This window comes from Cyprinus carpio, chromosome A14 (genome assembly GCF_018340385.1).
Source record: "Cyprinus carpio isolate SPL01 chromosome A14, ASM1834038v1, whole genome shotgun sequence".
NCBI lineage: Eukaryota > Metazoa > Chordata > Actinopteri > Cypriniformes > Cyprinidae > Cyprinus > Cyprinus carpio.
This window is the reverse complement of record NC_056585.1, coordinates 20,458,396-20,474,857: the sequence shown is the minus strand read 5'-3', so window position 1 is coordinate 20,474,857 and position 16,462 is coordinate 20,458,396. Positions and strand designations below refer to the sequence as shown.

Below are 16,462 nucleotides of genomic sequence, written 5' to 3'. Positions count from 1 at the left end.
TTTTGACATTTCAGTATTTCCTAAATCAAGCAGATAGGACTTGGTCTTGGATAGCTACAATAGCTGCCCGTAGGCATTGCAAATATGGCTGCTTAAGTGAACAGACTTTCCTTGAAAGGGAAATTGGCTGGGGTAATTGGCTGTCTGTGATCATGTCTGCCAATTTTTCTATGATTAAATAATAATAATAATAAATATTTTAACTCAAAATTAAGAAAACAGTTCTCTTCAATGCTATTCAAGTATGTTTGACTACAATAAGTGTGCATATCAACTAATTGCCCGCTTATAAAGCTCCACCATGTAATCCTCAAAGTACGAAATATTAATCAGTAGAAAATGTATTTAAACAGCTTTTTTAAAGGGGCATGGATTGAGAAACCAAATTCTCCCTGGTTTTTGTCAAACAAGACATACTGTACTATAAAAACATACTGTAAGTTTCAGAGCTCAAAACTTCCATATAGTCCAAAAACAGCTTTTATTGAAAGCAAGCTGCCAAAATGACTCTTTTTCTACTTCTATTTTATTGTGAATTTTTTTGGTAAACCAGTCGCAGTTCGATGCAGGCTTTGCAAACAGACTTTTACAAAAACATATGGATGGACTGACAGTAATGCCACAACTTGTAAGTAATGATGTTAATTCTAATCCTATACAGAGTTCTTTATCGCAAAATGATTTATTGCTGTTTATGTGTCAGTAAATCAAGCCAGTGACTAAACAGCTAACTTCTCACTCTTCCTCTTAGCAGCATGGAAATCATCTGTTATTAAATTTTGATCAAATTCTACACAGAAAGCACTCCTGTTATAATTGCTGGAGCTGTCAATCACTTCAAGTTAAAGTATTCACAAGAGTGCAGAATCGCAATGCATGGGAATTGATCTACATATAATGCTATAACCAACACTTTCACGATTTGTTTATCTTGTAAGCTATAATGATACAAATGTTGTAAAGATTTTTTTAAAAGTTCAACATGTAAAGTAATACTTTCATGCAAATGTGTTAAACAATTAATAGCAGTTGGCATCTACACTGAAGTCTTGAGAGATGAGAAATGCCCATTTAATCAGTGTTCAAATCAGAGGACTAAAAATAAAATCTGATATATAAATTCTAATAGAGCAATGCCAGGCAATCATTATGGATATATACCTGTAATATGGATATATTTATCAAGTTTTTACTGGCCCCATTACTTCAAATACTGGCTTATGATCTGCTGACACTTTGAAAAATACATCAACATATCCTGGCCAAAATGTAGACAGATTTACTTTCTACTAGAAATTTTAAGTTATGAAATTATTGTGAAGGCCGACATGCTTTGTTATTTAGAATCCAAGAATAGCATCTTGCTACTGAAAGTGTGTTAGGGGCCACTCACACAGGACGCATTCTGTATGAACGGCCCCTAACTCTACCCCCCAAACGACTGCAAGTCCTCTGACAATAACAATTTGTCTGATGTGTTGATATACTGCCATGCCATGTTTAACATTCCTTCCCTGATAGGGCTCTATTTCAGGAACAGCATTACTGCATAGACATAAAACACCAAATGCAGACTAACATTTGACAGGAAATATAATAGGACACAAGGCATTCTGTATTCTGCTATCACACAGGGTGTTTAAGACAGTGTTTCCCAACCCTGTTCCTGGAGGCACACCAACAGTACATGTTTTCAAACTCAAACCCACCTGATTCAACTCAAGAGCTTGATGATGGACTCCAAGACCTCAAACGGATGAATCAGACAAAGAGACGTCCAAAAATCTGTACTGTTGGTGTGCCTCCAAGAACAGGGTTGGGGAACAATAGTATAAAAGAACAGACAGAAACACTTTATTTCACACTTTATTTCTCCTTGTTAAACATGAAATTAACCTTACAGTAAGTACATGTTGCTAATTAATATTACTAAGTACTTAAATGCATAATTACACTGTAACAAGACACTTTAAAATAAAGTGCAACCAAACATTCATAATTGGCTGTCTGAAAAATTAAAAACTTTTTTGTCAGTGTCAAGATATACTATCTATCTATCTATCTATCTATCTATCTATCTATCTATCTATCTATCTATCTATCTATCTATCTATCTCTCTGTAAAATTGTCTAATAATGTCTAATTTTTTATTAATATAATTTATTATTACATGAAAAATCTGATGAAATGTATTTAAATATACAAAACTAAATATTTTCAAAAATAACTAAATAATATAGTAATAGTAACTGAATAATATAATTGTACAGTAATAACAATATACACATTCGATAACATTATACAATTATACATAATTACTTAATAATAATGTAATAGATATAATTGAATAATAGCAAATTAAATATATACTTGTGTATACTTCGTTACATGAAAATATCCGATTAAATGTATTTACAGTAAACAATTATATCTAAATAATAATTATAACTTGCAAGTCAATAATAAACACATCTGCTGTCATTTAATTCTAACATTAATTTGTATGAATTGTTTAATAATTTATACAAATTAATGGTAGAATTAAATGACAGCAAATTGACTTACAAGTTATATATAAATATCATTCATTATTTAATATGATTTAATGATAGCGAATTAAATTAATCACATTCACATACACAAAAAAAAAAATATCCAAAATGATATCCACACATCACATAGACTATACACACACAAAAACACACACACACCCTTCCCCCATGATGATGCTGCTCTTCTGGGAAGGTGGTGGGAGAGAGACGTTGGCTCTTGCTGCCAAGTGTATGTGTTGTTCGTATGTGCATGTGTTAATGTGTGATGCACAGGCAATGAGTATGGGGTGGATTTTGGAGAGGAAATCCCAAGTTAATGAGCGATACTTTAACGCCCAATCCCCCTTCTGGCTAATCATGTTTCTGTCTGGATTAAATAAATGAATCCAAACACCCCTCCTCTAACTCTTAAATACATGCATCCTCCCTATTTTGCGCTGCAGGCCCAGATGAAAAAAACACACAACAGATGGCTTAGCAGCCTCTACAAGGGCATCTAGCCGTCTACATGCAGTTTGTTGGCAATAGAAAGCATTGCACAAAATGTGTGCTAGTGTGCGTGTATTCTGAAATGCTTGCAGTGAGCGCTACCATCGCCCGCTCGATTGTAGCTCTAGCTGAGTTGTTACCATGGAAACACACTTTAGATGTCGCCTGTCCAGGAGGCAGCGCATGCACACATACATGAGCACACAATGTGCACAAAGCATGAAACACCATGTTTTATAAGCAAGCTAACACAATATAACTCTTTACAGTAGGGCTGTACAATTAATCGAATATCTAATCGCGATTACAATTATAGATGCCACAATTAATCATTCAAATCGGCAATTAATGGTTCAAAGTCCACTTATGTTATTCTGCATGCACGTTTTTTTTTTTTTTGTTTTGTTTTTTCTACGTTATCTTAAGGGTTTCCACATTGTTTTACTTTTAGTTTTAGAATAACATTATAATACCATTCATATTACTTTTTTTTATATATATAATTTAAAGAAGAAACCAATTCGATGTATATTTGACATTTGAGGCTTAAAACTATAGGAAAGCACTAAAGTTTTTTCAGTTAGAGTGTTTTTAGCTTGTTTATTTTCATAAAAAAATGATGGCATGCAGTTGCATCAAACAATGGTATAAACATAATTCATTGTAAATTGTGATAATCGTAATTAATAATTGCAATTACAATTTCAAGGGAATAATCGACAATTACTTGACAGGGTTTCAAGTGACTTTCCTGTCATGGTCTTGTGTCACCCTGAAGGGATTTATTGTATGATACAACTGGATTACTGTAAATTTTGAATAGCTACTTACCTAATAAAACAATTTATGGACATGGATTTAGATACATAGATTTAAGATTATTACATTATCTTACTTGTAGATAAGCCTAAAGTCTTTGCTAATAAATATAGTCCATTAAAATGTAGAAAAAAATCAGCCCAACAAGAAAAACACTGCAAGCAACAATGTTAATAATCCGAAATCCAAGATATACTGTTCAAAACTTTGGGGTCAGTAAGATTTTATTTTAAATCTCTTGTTGTTGTTTTTGAAGTAATACTTGCATTAAATTGAACAAAAGTGACAGTTTACATTGTTACAAAAAATATATATATATTTCAAATAAATGCTGTTCTTTTGAGAATTCTGGGGGAAAAAATGTTTTCACAAAAAAATTAAGCAGCACGACTGTTTTCAACTGTAATACTAATGTGAAATTTTTCTTGCTCAGCATGTTCAAATGATTTCGGAAGGTTTATGCGACACTGAAGACTAGAGTAATGACATCATCAATACATTTTAAAATATATTCAAATAGAAACACTTAAAAGAAAAAATAAATTGTAATAACAAATGATACTTTGACAGTTTTTACTGTATTTTTAATCAAATAAATGCAGCTCCTGAGCTTCTAGCCATTCTTTAAAGGCTCACAATAAAATTAATACAGAAATCCAATAAGGTGATTTTTACAACAATGTCACCACACTGAGTCACATGAAGGCACCATTGACAAGAGAGAGAGCAGAGTGATATGAGAGATATGAAAGTAGCACTGGTATGCTGCCATGGAAAGCATTCAGTTTATTAAAACAAGATATTTGACCACTGATTGCGTTAATGAACCAATCTGAATGAAGAATTCAAGAGAGCCAGTTACTATATGGATGTAATGCATTTTCAAATGCTGGTCACGTAGTGGTTACAATGGCATTTTCTGAGTTACTTCCCTACAGGAATAGTTCATACAAAATGATTATATTTTTTTTGTTCCAGAAAAAGTCATACAAGTTTGGAACAACATGAGGGTGAGTAAACAATGACTCTTTTAATGAAAGAATTTTTGAATATTTGGATGAACTGTCTCTTTGAGGATTTTCAGAAAAAAAAAAAATTATTTAACAGATTAATATTTTTCCTACTTTCATTTCCTTTAATGTTGACCGTAAAAATGACAGAGCTTGTCATTTTGTCAAATCAAAAGAGCAGACACTTATTTCAATAACATTTCAGCTATGCTAATGATTAAATGACTGCGTTCAGGGTCATACCACCTCATGGCATTTTATTCTGCACAAAACCTATTTGTTTGTTTTTTTTTTGTTTTTTAAATGTCCATTTCAGACAGAAAACAGCATGAGCATGTAATAGGGAGGAGGGTGAGAAAAACAGAGGGAGTGTGAGAGAGACGAGGTGGCCTAAAAAGTTATTTTCTGGGCACATTGATGAAAAGCATTATGCTTGCTTTATATATCCATGGCAACCTTATGCTATGAATTGAGTCTGAAAGATGCACGGTAACACAACAGATACACTCTTTATATTTGACAGTGGCACTGAGCATGTGAGAGTGTTTGTCTGTGTGTGAGACTGAAAGAAACTGTGTGACGCTATGTGTTTGTGTGTGTACACAAGGGGAGAGAGAAGCAGAGTAAAAGAGGCAGAGAGGGTAAACAAGCACCTGGGCAACTTGCCTAAATCCTGCCTGTCTCACAGTGGGTTTGCTAAATGAATGTCTAATTTGCAGTGGGTCCTAGGTGGAGCAGAGAAGAGAACATGTTGTGCCTTTCAATGAAAACACAGCCATCTCAATACAGAGATAACAGAGATGCAACAACAGGCTGAAGAAGGCCTACGAGCTAACTGATAAACTGGGTTTAACTGATAAATGTTGAATTTATGTTTAGATGACGTTCCAAACATACATGATTTATTTATTTATTTATTTTTATTTTTTCATGGAGATTTTGAGGAAAATGTCCAGACTGCTCTTTTAATACAACAAGAAAAGACCCAAGCTGTACTATAAAAAGCCACAGAAACATCATAAGGAGGAGAAAAAGTAATTTTTTTTAGAAACTGATTCAAATATCATCACACATTTGGTAGGAACTGTGGATGGTATATATATATAATATATATATAGTATATATATTATATTATATATATATATATCACAACATTTTAATTCTGCTTTCAACTGTGGATGAAAGCAGAATTAAAAGTTACTAGTTTCTAAAAAAAATACTTTTTTTTGTATATATATATATATATATATATATATATATCCACAGTTCCTACCAAATGTGTGATGATTTTAATTCTGCTTTCATCCACAGTTCCTACCAAATGTGTGATGATATTTGAATGTAATATAATTTTTGCTTGAACTATAAGAAGCAGTTCTTCTGAACAATATTAATTGTTTACACTTTGAATTTGTGATCTGAATATCACAAAGGAACTTGGAATATGCATTTTATTGAAGCTGTTCCAATGTAGAGAATTCAAATCCAATTGCAATCTGAACAACAAGCCTTTAGAAGCTAATAAACTTCTTTTTTAAAACAAATACTGTATGTGTTCTTTTCAAACATGGACAACAAAAGCAGCCTGCACACTAATGTGTATGCTTGTTAGATTCTTTTTTTTATTTATTATGCAAATGAATCTTCTGCTCAAATTTCTAGGGCCGCATTTTGAAATGTGCTTTGAAGACCTTTGTTAGACATCTACCTTAAACAGTCTCATTATTTGCCTCCAATATCCACAGTGCGTTTGCCTCTGATGCCACATGCCACTGAACCTGCACATAAAAACAAACATTCCCTAAATACAATACAGTTAAACATTAATAATATACACTTCTGAATAGTGCTGGCCAACAGTGTTATTTTAGCACTAATTATGTAGAATTATAGTATTTATTAATATTTTCACTGAGCTAATTTTTAATGTTTTTATTTTAATTATAGTTTAATTAAGAGCATTTTGTATGTGCTTTTCATTTATTTATTTATTTACTTACTTATTTAGCTTTAATTTATTTTAATTTACTATGATATCATCTAGTTTGAGGATATTGAACATGTTTGATATTTAGAGACAATTTTAAAACACTTTTGCTTTTATTTGTCACGTCTCCTAGCAACAGGGCACATGTTTCTGTCTGAGTTTCTTGTAATAAGAACTACTTGAAAGTCTAGTAGTTTGGAATCCTCAGTCTGCAATATGATGCCTAATGTTTTAAAAGTTGTGTAGTGTATTCCAGTCTTATTATCCTAATTAAGTATGTAGACTGTTAGCTTACATATGTCTCGTCCTCTTTTTGGGAAGGTAGAGCCAAGAACTTAACAAGCTGCTTGACTGGTGTTCATCTGCAGGTTTGGCTCGCTCTGGTGGGCTAACAGCGGAGGCAATCTGACAGCCTGTTCTCCAAGAGTGGCCTTAACATTGAATCGTTCTACGAAGAAGTCAAGGAAAAATACTCAAAAAATGAAAAATGCAGTAAAACATCCTTCCCCAAGACATACAGATCTCAAGGCAAACAGAAAGGACTCATGGTGTGTTACTCACTTGGGTCTTGTATTCTCTCCTCTTTTCTCTGTTCTATGTGCCTGTGTATGATCGCGAGGACCTTGTGCTGGTTGGCGATGATGTTGGGTTCAGCTATAACCTCACTGAGACTCAAGTTGCTCTTTATGGCCACTGAGGCTGTGGCTCGAGCCACCATGGGCAACTGGTCTTGATAAGCCTTATCTGTGAAGTCTTGCTCCACCCTCTGGATGGTCTGGATTCTACAAGAAGCATAAAACATGACAAATGAAGACAAAGTTTAATTAATTAGCCCTTAACCTTTGAGTTAAGCATATGTGGCTCATTATGAAATCATGGCTGCAAGCCAGTCTGTATATTTATATTACAAAGCATGTACATTGCAGGTGAATGGGAAGTACATATCCTGCAAAACGTATCCTCTCTTTCATTTGAACATAATTTTATCTTTTGGAAATTAGCTGTATCATGAAAAGTGGGCTTTATATACAAGAATGGAGGAAAAACAAAATGTAAGTATTCGAAAACAATGCCTCAATTGGTTAATGTTTGATTTACATAATTTGATGGGAATTTAAAATGCATAAAGTAAATATGAAAGCTCACCTTCTGTTGGTCAGGATGGTGTAAATCTCTTGCACAAGAAGCTCTGCAGCTCCAGGTTTACAGTGGATTGTGCCATCGATGACCTCTTTCAACAGACTGATGTTTTGCTTCACAAAAAACTTAAACAACCAAAGGTGTATTACAGAGATCTTTATTAAACAGCTAGATCTTTATTTAATTGGCATAGTTTAAGAAGAAGAAGAAGAAGAAGAAGAAGAAGAAGAAAAGAAAAATAGGCACAATAAACATATCAAGAAACCAAATTATAATTTCATGTCACTTTTATTATTTCTGCAGGGTATCAAACTCACTCTCTCAATCTGGGACCAGTTGGATTGTTTGGCAGCCAATGAAGCTCCATTATCATAGGAGTGCATATGAAAATCCCTTGGGAAGTACCAGGAAAATATTTCCGCCACTATGTACCCATTGGAAAAGTCTCTTTAGTCAAAAAAGACAGCAAGGCACGTGTAAGCACGTTTTATATTTAATAGTAATGCTTAAAATTTGATTTATTTTTGGTTCATATATATATATATATATATATATATATACATATAACGTATATATATATATATATATATATATATATATATATATATATATATATATATATATATATTTGAAACTCGAGGATCAATATTAACATTTTATTCAAAATGAATACAATCGCCGGATGCTGACTAAATAGCGAAATATTAGGAAACTGTAAATTAATATTTATTGTTATTGTACTTGATTAACTAAACTAACTAGCTATATATAGCACTTTTAAACAGGTGCAAATGTATTACGATCCCCTACAAATGGTTTATCTTCAGAAATGCTGTTATCTTCTCTAACTTTACTCACCTGCGCACGTTTTTGGGGAAAAACGATAATTCAAGACTTTGCAGCCATTTCAAAACCTCTCGTGGTAGACCAGACTTCTTAGGGGACTGTGTATACGCCATTTCTAACTATAGATGACGACAAAAACGAGGAGCAGCCTCACGTTTGTTTGATCAAGAGGACAAACCCCCTTCGGTTCGGTGTTTACAGTCGCATGGTAACAAGCTCGACGACACGCGCTGGAGTTGACGTCCTGCCCCCTGCTGGCAGATCATTGATCTGGATGATTTTTTCCCCTTACTATGGAAGTCAATGGCTACCGTCAACTATTTTCAACTGGTTACAAACATTCATCTTGAGGTTGAGGAAATCATGAGAGAATTTTAATTTGTGTGTGAACTATCCCTTTAAAGGGACAACGAGTCACTGGAATTAGTTTTAAGTCTGAAATATTGCTGAAGTATATTTTATTTATTAAAGATAATCAAGATACAAGTTTATTTATACACCAAGGACATCACTGGCCAATGGTAAATCAGGCCACAGAAATGGGAGACAATTATTATTAAATGGATAAAGATAAAACTGATTTTATTATTTAAAATTATTAGTTATACTAAGTCAAACTATACAATAATACTAAGATGGCCTGCCAGCAAACATAATGATGTTAGTTCTATCTATATTGTAAAAAGTTCTTCATAGCTTTGGGGAGGGGCAAATGTGATAGAAGATGTAGTCGGGAACGTCCCAAACTCTCCCTGATTCGGTGACGGCACAGCTGACGCAGAGAACGGGGTGTCGCTGTGAAAGGAACAAAACTGATAAAGGCTGATGCAGTAAAACATGTAAAAGTCAAAATATCAGGGACTTTTGAGCCTATCATGCTGCTGCACATGTAACCCACCTTCATAAATCAATAGGAATCCCTCTGTAAGGCTCCCTGGAGGAGCAACCTCTACGGGACGCTTATACTCCAGGTTGCGTGCATTTACGTCTGCCCCAAATTCCAGCAGGAGCTTCACTATGCTTATACAGTCTTTCTGGGCTGCTGCATGAAGAGGAGTCTCCAAATTTGCACCTCTCTGCACATTTGCACCTGTGATGGGGAAAATTCAGTAACATAATAACACAGCATAGGTTATTTTCCGAATAATAAGCACAACTTTAAGTGTTGCCTACCTGTAAGAGTGGGTGATATATCAGTTAAAACAATAAATTGTTAGAAATGTAATAACCGATATGGTGCCATGGTACAACAAATCATATTACGATACCTGTTTTTTAAATGTATATTAAAAACACACTTTGTGTAGGCTTTTATGCGGTGTTTTACAGTTCTATAATTCTAATATTAATGTTTATTTTATTTATTAACATCATTTTCATTTATTTCTATTGTATTTTGTTTGATCAGTATTTATTTTTTTATTCCATTCTAACATTTTACTGTTTTATTAGAAACTATTTTCTTTTCATAACTTGTATTTTGTGTCAGTTGCTGATTTATGTTGCTTTGAATTGCATTGGATTTGCTGAAAGGTGAGTTTGGTTGAAATAAATTTGATTGATTGAACCCGAGTTGAGAACATGAATTTGCATTGTGATGAGATAAAAAGTCGATTCTCATTTGAGTCGAATCTTTTTATGTCTGTCAGAGATCAACACTTACTGAACTCCCCCTTATTGTTACTTTCAGCATTGTCCATCTCCAAATGAATCTGCTTTTTATGTACTTTAGGCTTGTTAAACTTAACTGTAATACAGGCTGGTTGTGCCAAACTGACCCTCTGCTGAAGCTGAAAAATTAAAGTTAGATAGTGGTGTGAATTTCGACTTGTTTACCTCCATCAAGCAGCTTGCGGGCACAAAAGAACTCCTTACATCGACAAGCACTGTAGAGAGGAGTGCCCATGTGAGGGATTTCATAGTCCACATCAACAGCCCACGCAATCAGTGCATCCACACACTTACTGTGGCCTTTAAACGACACCATAAAGGCATGTCATATTAAAAACTTAGAGAGTCTATTAGCAAGTCAGCAAAGTAGGACTAATTTTGATTTGTGTAGGACTATGGTACTTTAGTGCCAGTCTTTTACCCACCCCTGCTGACTGCCTCATGGATGGGTGAAGGCTGGCATATAGCCAGGGCCTGTGGTCTGGCATCACTCTGCAAGAGCAGCTCTAGACATTCCAAACTGCCGGCTGAGCAGGAATTAAACAATGGAGTCACTCCATCTATAGTTGTCACATTAACCTGAACACACAGAAATAGAATACAAGGCAAAAGAACAGCATGTTTCAAGAAATGTTATGAAAAATGCAACAGCTGAACACAAATCTTTACAAAATGCTGAATGTGTTATCCCCTGTTTTATGGCTTAAGTGTTTACCAAATTATAAGGGTTTGCTGTAACTCATATATTCGAATATGAGTTGTGGGAAGTTGTGGCCTAGTGGTTAGAGAGTTTGACTCCTAACCCTAAGGTTGTGGGTTCGAGTCTCGGGCCGGCAATACCATGACTGAGGTGCCCTTGAGCAAGGCACCGAACCCCCAACTGCTCCCCGGGCGCCGCAGCATAAATGGCTGCCCACTGCTCCTGGTGTGTGATCATGGTGTGTGTGTGTGTGTGTGTGTGTGTGTGTGTGTGTGTGTTCACTGCTGTGTGCGTGCACTTTGGATGGGTTAAATGCAGAGCACAGATTCTGAGTATGGGTCACCATACTTGGTTGTATGTCACTTTCACTTTTTCAGTTTCAATAACAAAAAAACATAATAATAAAAAATATAATATAATATAATAATGACGAAATAAATAATATAGATTATATAAAAATAAAAAAGAAAGATGGCATTTTTCTAGAATTAATAATTGAATAGATAAAATAAACCAATATAATAATATAATACAGTATAATATAATAATAACAAAATAAATGATATAATGATTATATAAATATAAAAAATAAAGATACCATTTCCAAAGTTGTAAATTAAACAAAGATAATTTGAGTATGTTTAAAAAAAAACAAAAAAAAAAACAGAAATTTCACATATTTAATGTGTTGCCATTTCTTTGTAATCAATTGTGAAATTTACTGGCAATTTCTGGGTGAAAATTGTTTAAAATGTTACACCAATGTGTTTTTTTTTTTTTTTTTTTTTTTAGTGTAGGGTTAATAACTGGTAATGTAAATAATAATTGATAGATAAAATAAAAAAATATATTAAATATATTTCTAGACTCAATAATACAGTAGACATTTATTATGAATATTTATAATAATAATCATCATCTATAATATAATATAATAATGACAAAAGATAACGATTTTTTTAACAAAAAAAAAAAAAAAAAACACCAATTCACTATCTCAACAAATTAGAATACTTCATAAGACCAAAAAAAATAAATAAATAAAAAAAATACATTTTTAGTGAATTGTTGGCCTTCTGGAAAGTATGTTCATTTACTGTACATGTTCTCAATACTTGGTAGATGCTCCTTTTGCTTTAATTACTGCCTCAATTCGGTGTGGCATGGAGGTGATCAGTTTGTGGCACTGCTGAGGTGGAATGGAAGCCCAGGTTTCTTTGACAGTGGCCTTCAGCTCATCTGCATTTTTTGGTCTCTTGATTCTCATTTTCCTCTTGACAATACCCAGTAGATTCTCTATGGGGTTCAGGTCTGGTGAGTATGCTGGCCAGTCAAGCACACCAACAACATGGTCATTTAACCAACTTTTGGTGCTTTTGGCAGTGTGGGCAGGTGCCAAATCCTGCTGGAAAATTAAATCAGCATCTTCAAAAAGCTGGTCAGCAGAAGGAGGCATGCCATGAAGTGCTCCAAAATATCTTGGTAAACGGGTGCAGTGACTTTGGTTTTCAAAAAACACAATGGACCAACACCAGCAGATGACATTGCACCCCAAATCATCACAGACTGTGGAAACTTAACACTGGACTTCAAGCAACTTGGGCTATGAGCTTCTCCACCCTTCCTCCAGACTCTAGGACCTTGGTTTCCAAATGAAATACAAAACTTGCTCTCATCTGAAAAGAGGACTTTGGACCACTGGGCAACAGTCCAGTTCTTCTTCTCCTTAGCCCAGGTAAGACACCCCTGACTACGTCTGTGGTTCAGGAGTGGCTTAACAAGAGGAATACGACAACTGTAGTCAAATTCCTTGACACGTCTGTGTGTGGTGGCTCTTGATGCCTTGACCCCAGCCTCAGTCCATTCCTTGTGAAGTACACTCAAATTCTTGAATCGATTTTGCTTGACAATCCTCATAAGGCTGCGGTTCTCTCGGTTGGATGTGCATCTTTATCTTCCACACTTTTTCCTTCAACTCAACTTTCTGTTAACATGCTTGGATACAGCACTCTGTGAACAGCCAGCTTCTTTGGCAATGAATGTTTGTGGCTTACCCTCCTTGTGAAGGATGTCAATGATTGTCTTCTGGAAAACTGTCAGATCAGCAGTCTTCCCCATGATTGTGTAGCCTAGTGAACCAAACTGAGAGACCTTTTTTAAGGCTCAGGGAACCTTTGCAGGTGGTTTGAATTGATTAGCTGATTGGCATGTCACCATATTCTAATTTGTTGAGATAGTGAATTGGTGGGTTTTTGTTAAATGTGAACCAAAATCATCACAATTAAAAGAACCAAAGACTTAAATTACTTCAGTCTGTGTGCACTGAATTTATATAATACACGAGTTTCACAACTTTTTTACAACATTCTAATTTATTGAGGTGCACCTGTGTGTGTGTGTATATATATATATATATATAATTTCTAGAATTAATAATTCAATAGATATATATAATCATCATCATCATATTTTAGTGTAATATAGTAAAAATCTTCCATTGTCTAACAAAAATGCTCAACCCAGCATAGGCTGCTTATCAAGACCTGTGAAATGAAAGTGTTACCAATCAGCCCTGCAGAGACTAACGTTGGCTCCAGCATCTATCAGGGCTCTGGCACAGGCAACATGGCTCCCTATGCACGCCTCATGAAGAGGGCTAATGTGGTCTATTGTCAGCACATTCACGCTGTGGCCCTGAGGACAGATTAAGAGAAATTAATATTGCATTAGAATGTGCAGGATTTTTTTTTCCAGATGGTGGCAGCAATGCCCTTCAGTAGGGTGTATGATGGATTACAGTGTTCACCTCTACACCAAATGTGTATTACATTACTTATCCAGTAGAGTGCATGTGACTACAATATATAAATACTACAAATATTTATACAAATATGTATTTCTTATCTTACAGTTCAATTTAAGGTCATTTAAATGAGAAATTACCTGTGCAATGAGGGTCTTGAGAGCCAGCAATCGTCCTTGGCTGGCAGCATCATGAAGAGCAGAGCGGTCGGCCCAAGACCCTGGAGAAGAATAAAAACACTGATTTGCCAAACAGGACATTTAGGAATTGTAAAATATGAATACCATCTTATACATAAATGCATACAACCTAAGTATAGTGTAAATCTTTCTATTTTAATCTTTCTAATACATTGAAATATATTTTATCTATTCCATTATGAATTCTATAGAAATGTTTTATTATATATGGAATAGATGAAATATATTTCAATGTATAACATTATTATTAAAACAATTCAACAAACATTTAAAACATTATATATTTTCTAATAAATTAGAAAAATGTAAAATAGAAAGATTTACACTATACTTAGGTTGTATGCATGTATGTATGTATGTATGTATGTATGCATATGTATAAGATGGTATTCATATATTGCAATTCTTAAATTTCCTGTTTGGCATATATATATATATATATATATATATATATATATATATATATATATAGATATATATATATATATATATATATATTCAGTTATAGTTAGTTGTAATTTAGCTGTTATAAGAAATTTTGCAAACACGTGTCATTCTATTTTGCATTAATTTAATTTTCTAATTTAATTCAGATTTTTCTAATTTCATCTTTCAAAATTATATTATCATAAAATAATATTAAATATTTAGTATTTTCCTATTAATTGTTTCTCGTTATGTTTGTTTGTTTAAAAAAAAAAATCCAAGTCCAATAACTTTGTTTATTTTTTAGATGTAAATGGGATTTGTGTCCCAGATTTTCACTGCATACATAGTACCATCACAAAAGCTGCTAATCCAGTATACACACCTGAGTCAATATCCAGAATAACTGCTGATGCATTCCACACGTCATCATCATCATCGTCACCTCCCTTCATCACTCACTCAAATATAGTATAATATAATCATTCAAGTTCAAAACATAAATAGGACCAGCTCTCTGTTGTCACTGTTTGAACCGCCCACAAATCTGTATCTTTCGAATTTCCTTCTTAGCCTCACATTCAAGAACAATTAATTCAAGAACACAGTTCACTTTTGCACTCAGGGTATTCTAAGTCAGTCCACGTATACACAAAACATATCAAAGCACCAACCTTGACTGGTTAACCAGCTCAGCAAGACTTCCACTTTGACAGAGCTTGTGTCCCTTCAGGAAAATGTTTCCTCCTCATATCATTTTCTTCAAAAAATGATTTAAAAGAGTCACTGAAGCTGTCTGGTGTTTTTATCTACGTTGCCCTACTTAAGTTGCTTAGTAAATGCCAGACTATGGCAATCCCCTGTGACTATCGCCCGTCTCTGTTCCTCTCTGCCTGATCTTAAACTTGGAGAAGCTGTTTTCTGAGATGCTCTGCGAGACAACTTGTTTACACCAAAAGCCCTGACTGCTGTTTATACGGCCTGACTGCACTGCTCAAAATCCAGCAGACAAGCGTCTGGCTGCACATGTGCTTGATAGACTGAAGATGACTGAGTTTCTTGTATAGTCAATGGGGAGGGGGGTGCATGGCCTCAATTCTATTAATACAACACTGTAAACAGCAGCCTGGCAGCCATTCCTGGGCTTTGCTTCGCAAGCGCACTAAGTGAACTTCCATGTGCTTGATGTTTAGGATCTGTGGTCATGTGATCGTAAGTAGCCTGATGTAAAGCACACAAATATGAATCTTTAGAATGTGCTTTGGAATGTAGATATGACACTTCCTGAATTGTATAGAGTTTGAAAAGCATATCTAAAACACTGTAATGTAAAACTGAACTCCCTGTTGTGGCCATAATCACATGCAATGACAGCTATTATAAATAAAGCTGCAGGAAAACCATTGTGCAATAGTAATATTCCATATATATCCATGCAAATGGGCCATCATAAAGGGCGAAACGCTGGCAATAGGAAATTAAATCCACACTCCTGCCGTCCAAGTGGTGAGCAGTGATGTAAGTGCGTGCTCTACTTACCATGCCCTTGACCATTATCATAGAACTCAGCTGAAATCCGGGCAGCCTCCTTGCGGTTGCCTTTGATGATGTAGAAGTGCGTGAGTAGATTAAGGGTAATTCTAACAAAAAGTTTGAAGCAGAAGAGGGCCAGGATGGTGAGGTAAACATTGGACAGCTGTGCTGTGAATGGCCTGTATACCTCAGTGGTCTCTGTCATGGCTGTGTTAAGAATGTTTTGTGGCAGGATAAGCAGAGTGCACTGCTATACACCACCCCAACAGCACCCCCCATGCACTT

General features: G+C 34.7%; 2 protein-coding genes across 4 annotated transcripts; both read right to left on the bottom strand.

Annotated features, from left to right (window-relative positions):
* Window positions 1–6,471: 6,471 nt before the first annotated feature.
* LOC109057390 (spermatogenesis-associated protein 4-like) lies at window positions 6,472–9,143 on the bottom strand. The gene is made up of 6 exons (XM_042770182.1): window positions 8,857–9,143; window positions 8,316–8,445; window positions 8,005–8,123; window positions 7,420–7,640; window positions 7,154–7,306; window positions 6,472–6,649 (listed from the first exon to the last, which is right to left on the bottom strand). Exons 1-5 carry the CDS (start codon window positions 8,955–8,957, stop codon window positions 7,194–7,196), a joined length of 684 nt encoding a protein of 227 aa, XP_042626116.1. The 5' UTR covers window positions 8,958–9,143; the 3' UTR covers window positions 6,472–6,649; window positions 7,154–7,193.
* A 142-nt stretch (window positions 9,144–9,285) lies between these two features.
* Window positions 9,286–16,462, bottom strand: LOC109057444 (ankyrin repeat and SOCS box protein 5-like). 3 transcript variants are annotated; one of them, XM_042770181.1, is made up of 8 exons: window positions 15,319–16,068; window positions 15,030–15,105; window positions 14,159–14,238; window positions 13,802–13,909; window positions 10,941–11,094; window positions 10,681–10,815; window positions 9,743–9,934; window positions 9,286–9,639 (listed from the first exon to the last, which is right to left on the bottom strand). In XM_042770181.1, exons 2-8 carry the CDS (start codon window positions 15,097–15,099, stop codon window positions 9,512–9,514), a joined length of 867 nt encoding a protein of 288 aa, XP_042626115.1. In that variant the 5' UTR covers window positions 15,100–15,105; window positions 15,319–16,068; the 3' UTR covers window positions 9,286–9,511. The 3 variants fall into 3 exon arrangements, with proteins under 3 accessions (XP_042626115.1, XP_042626113.1, XP_042626114.1); XM_042770179.1 differs by lacking the exons at window positions 15,030–15,105; window positions 15,319–16,068 and adding an exon at window positions 16,184–16,462; XM_042770180.1 differs by having other exon boundaries at window positions 15,030–16,067.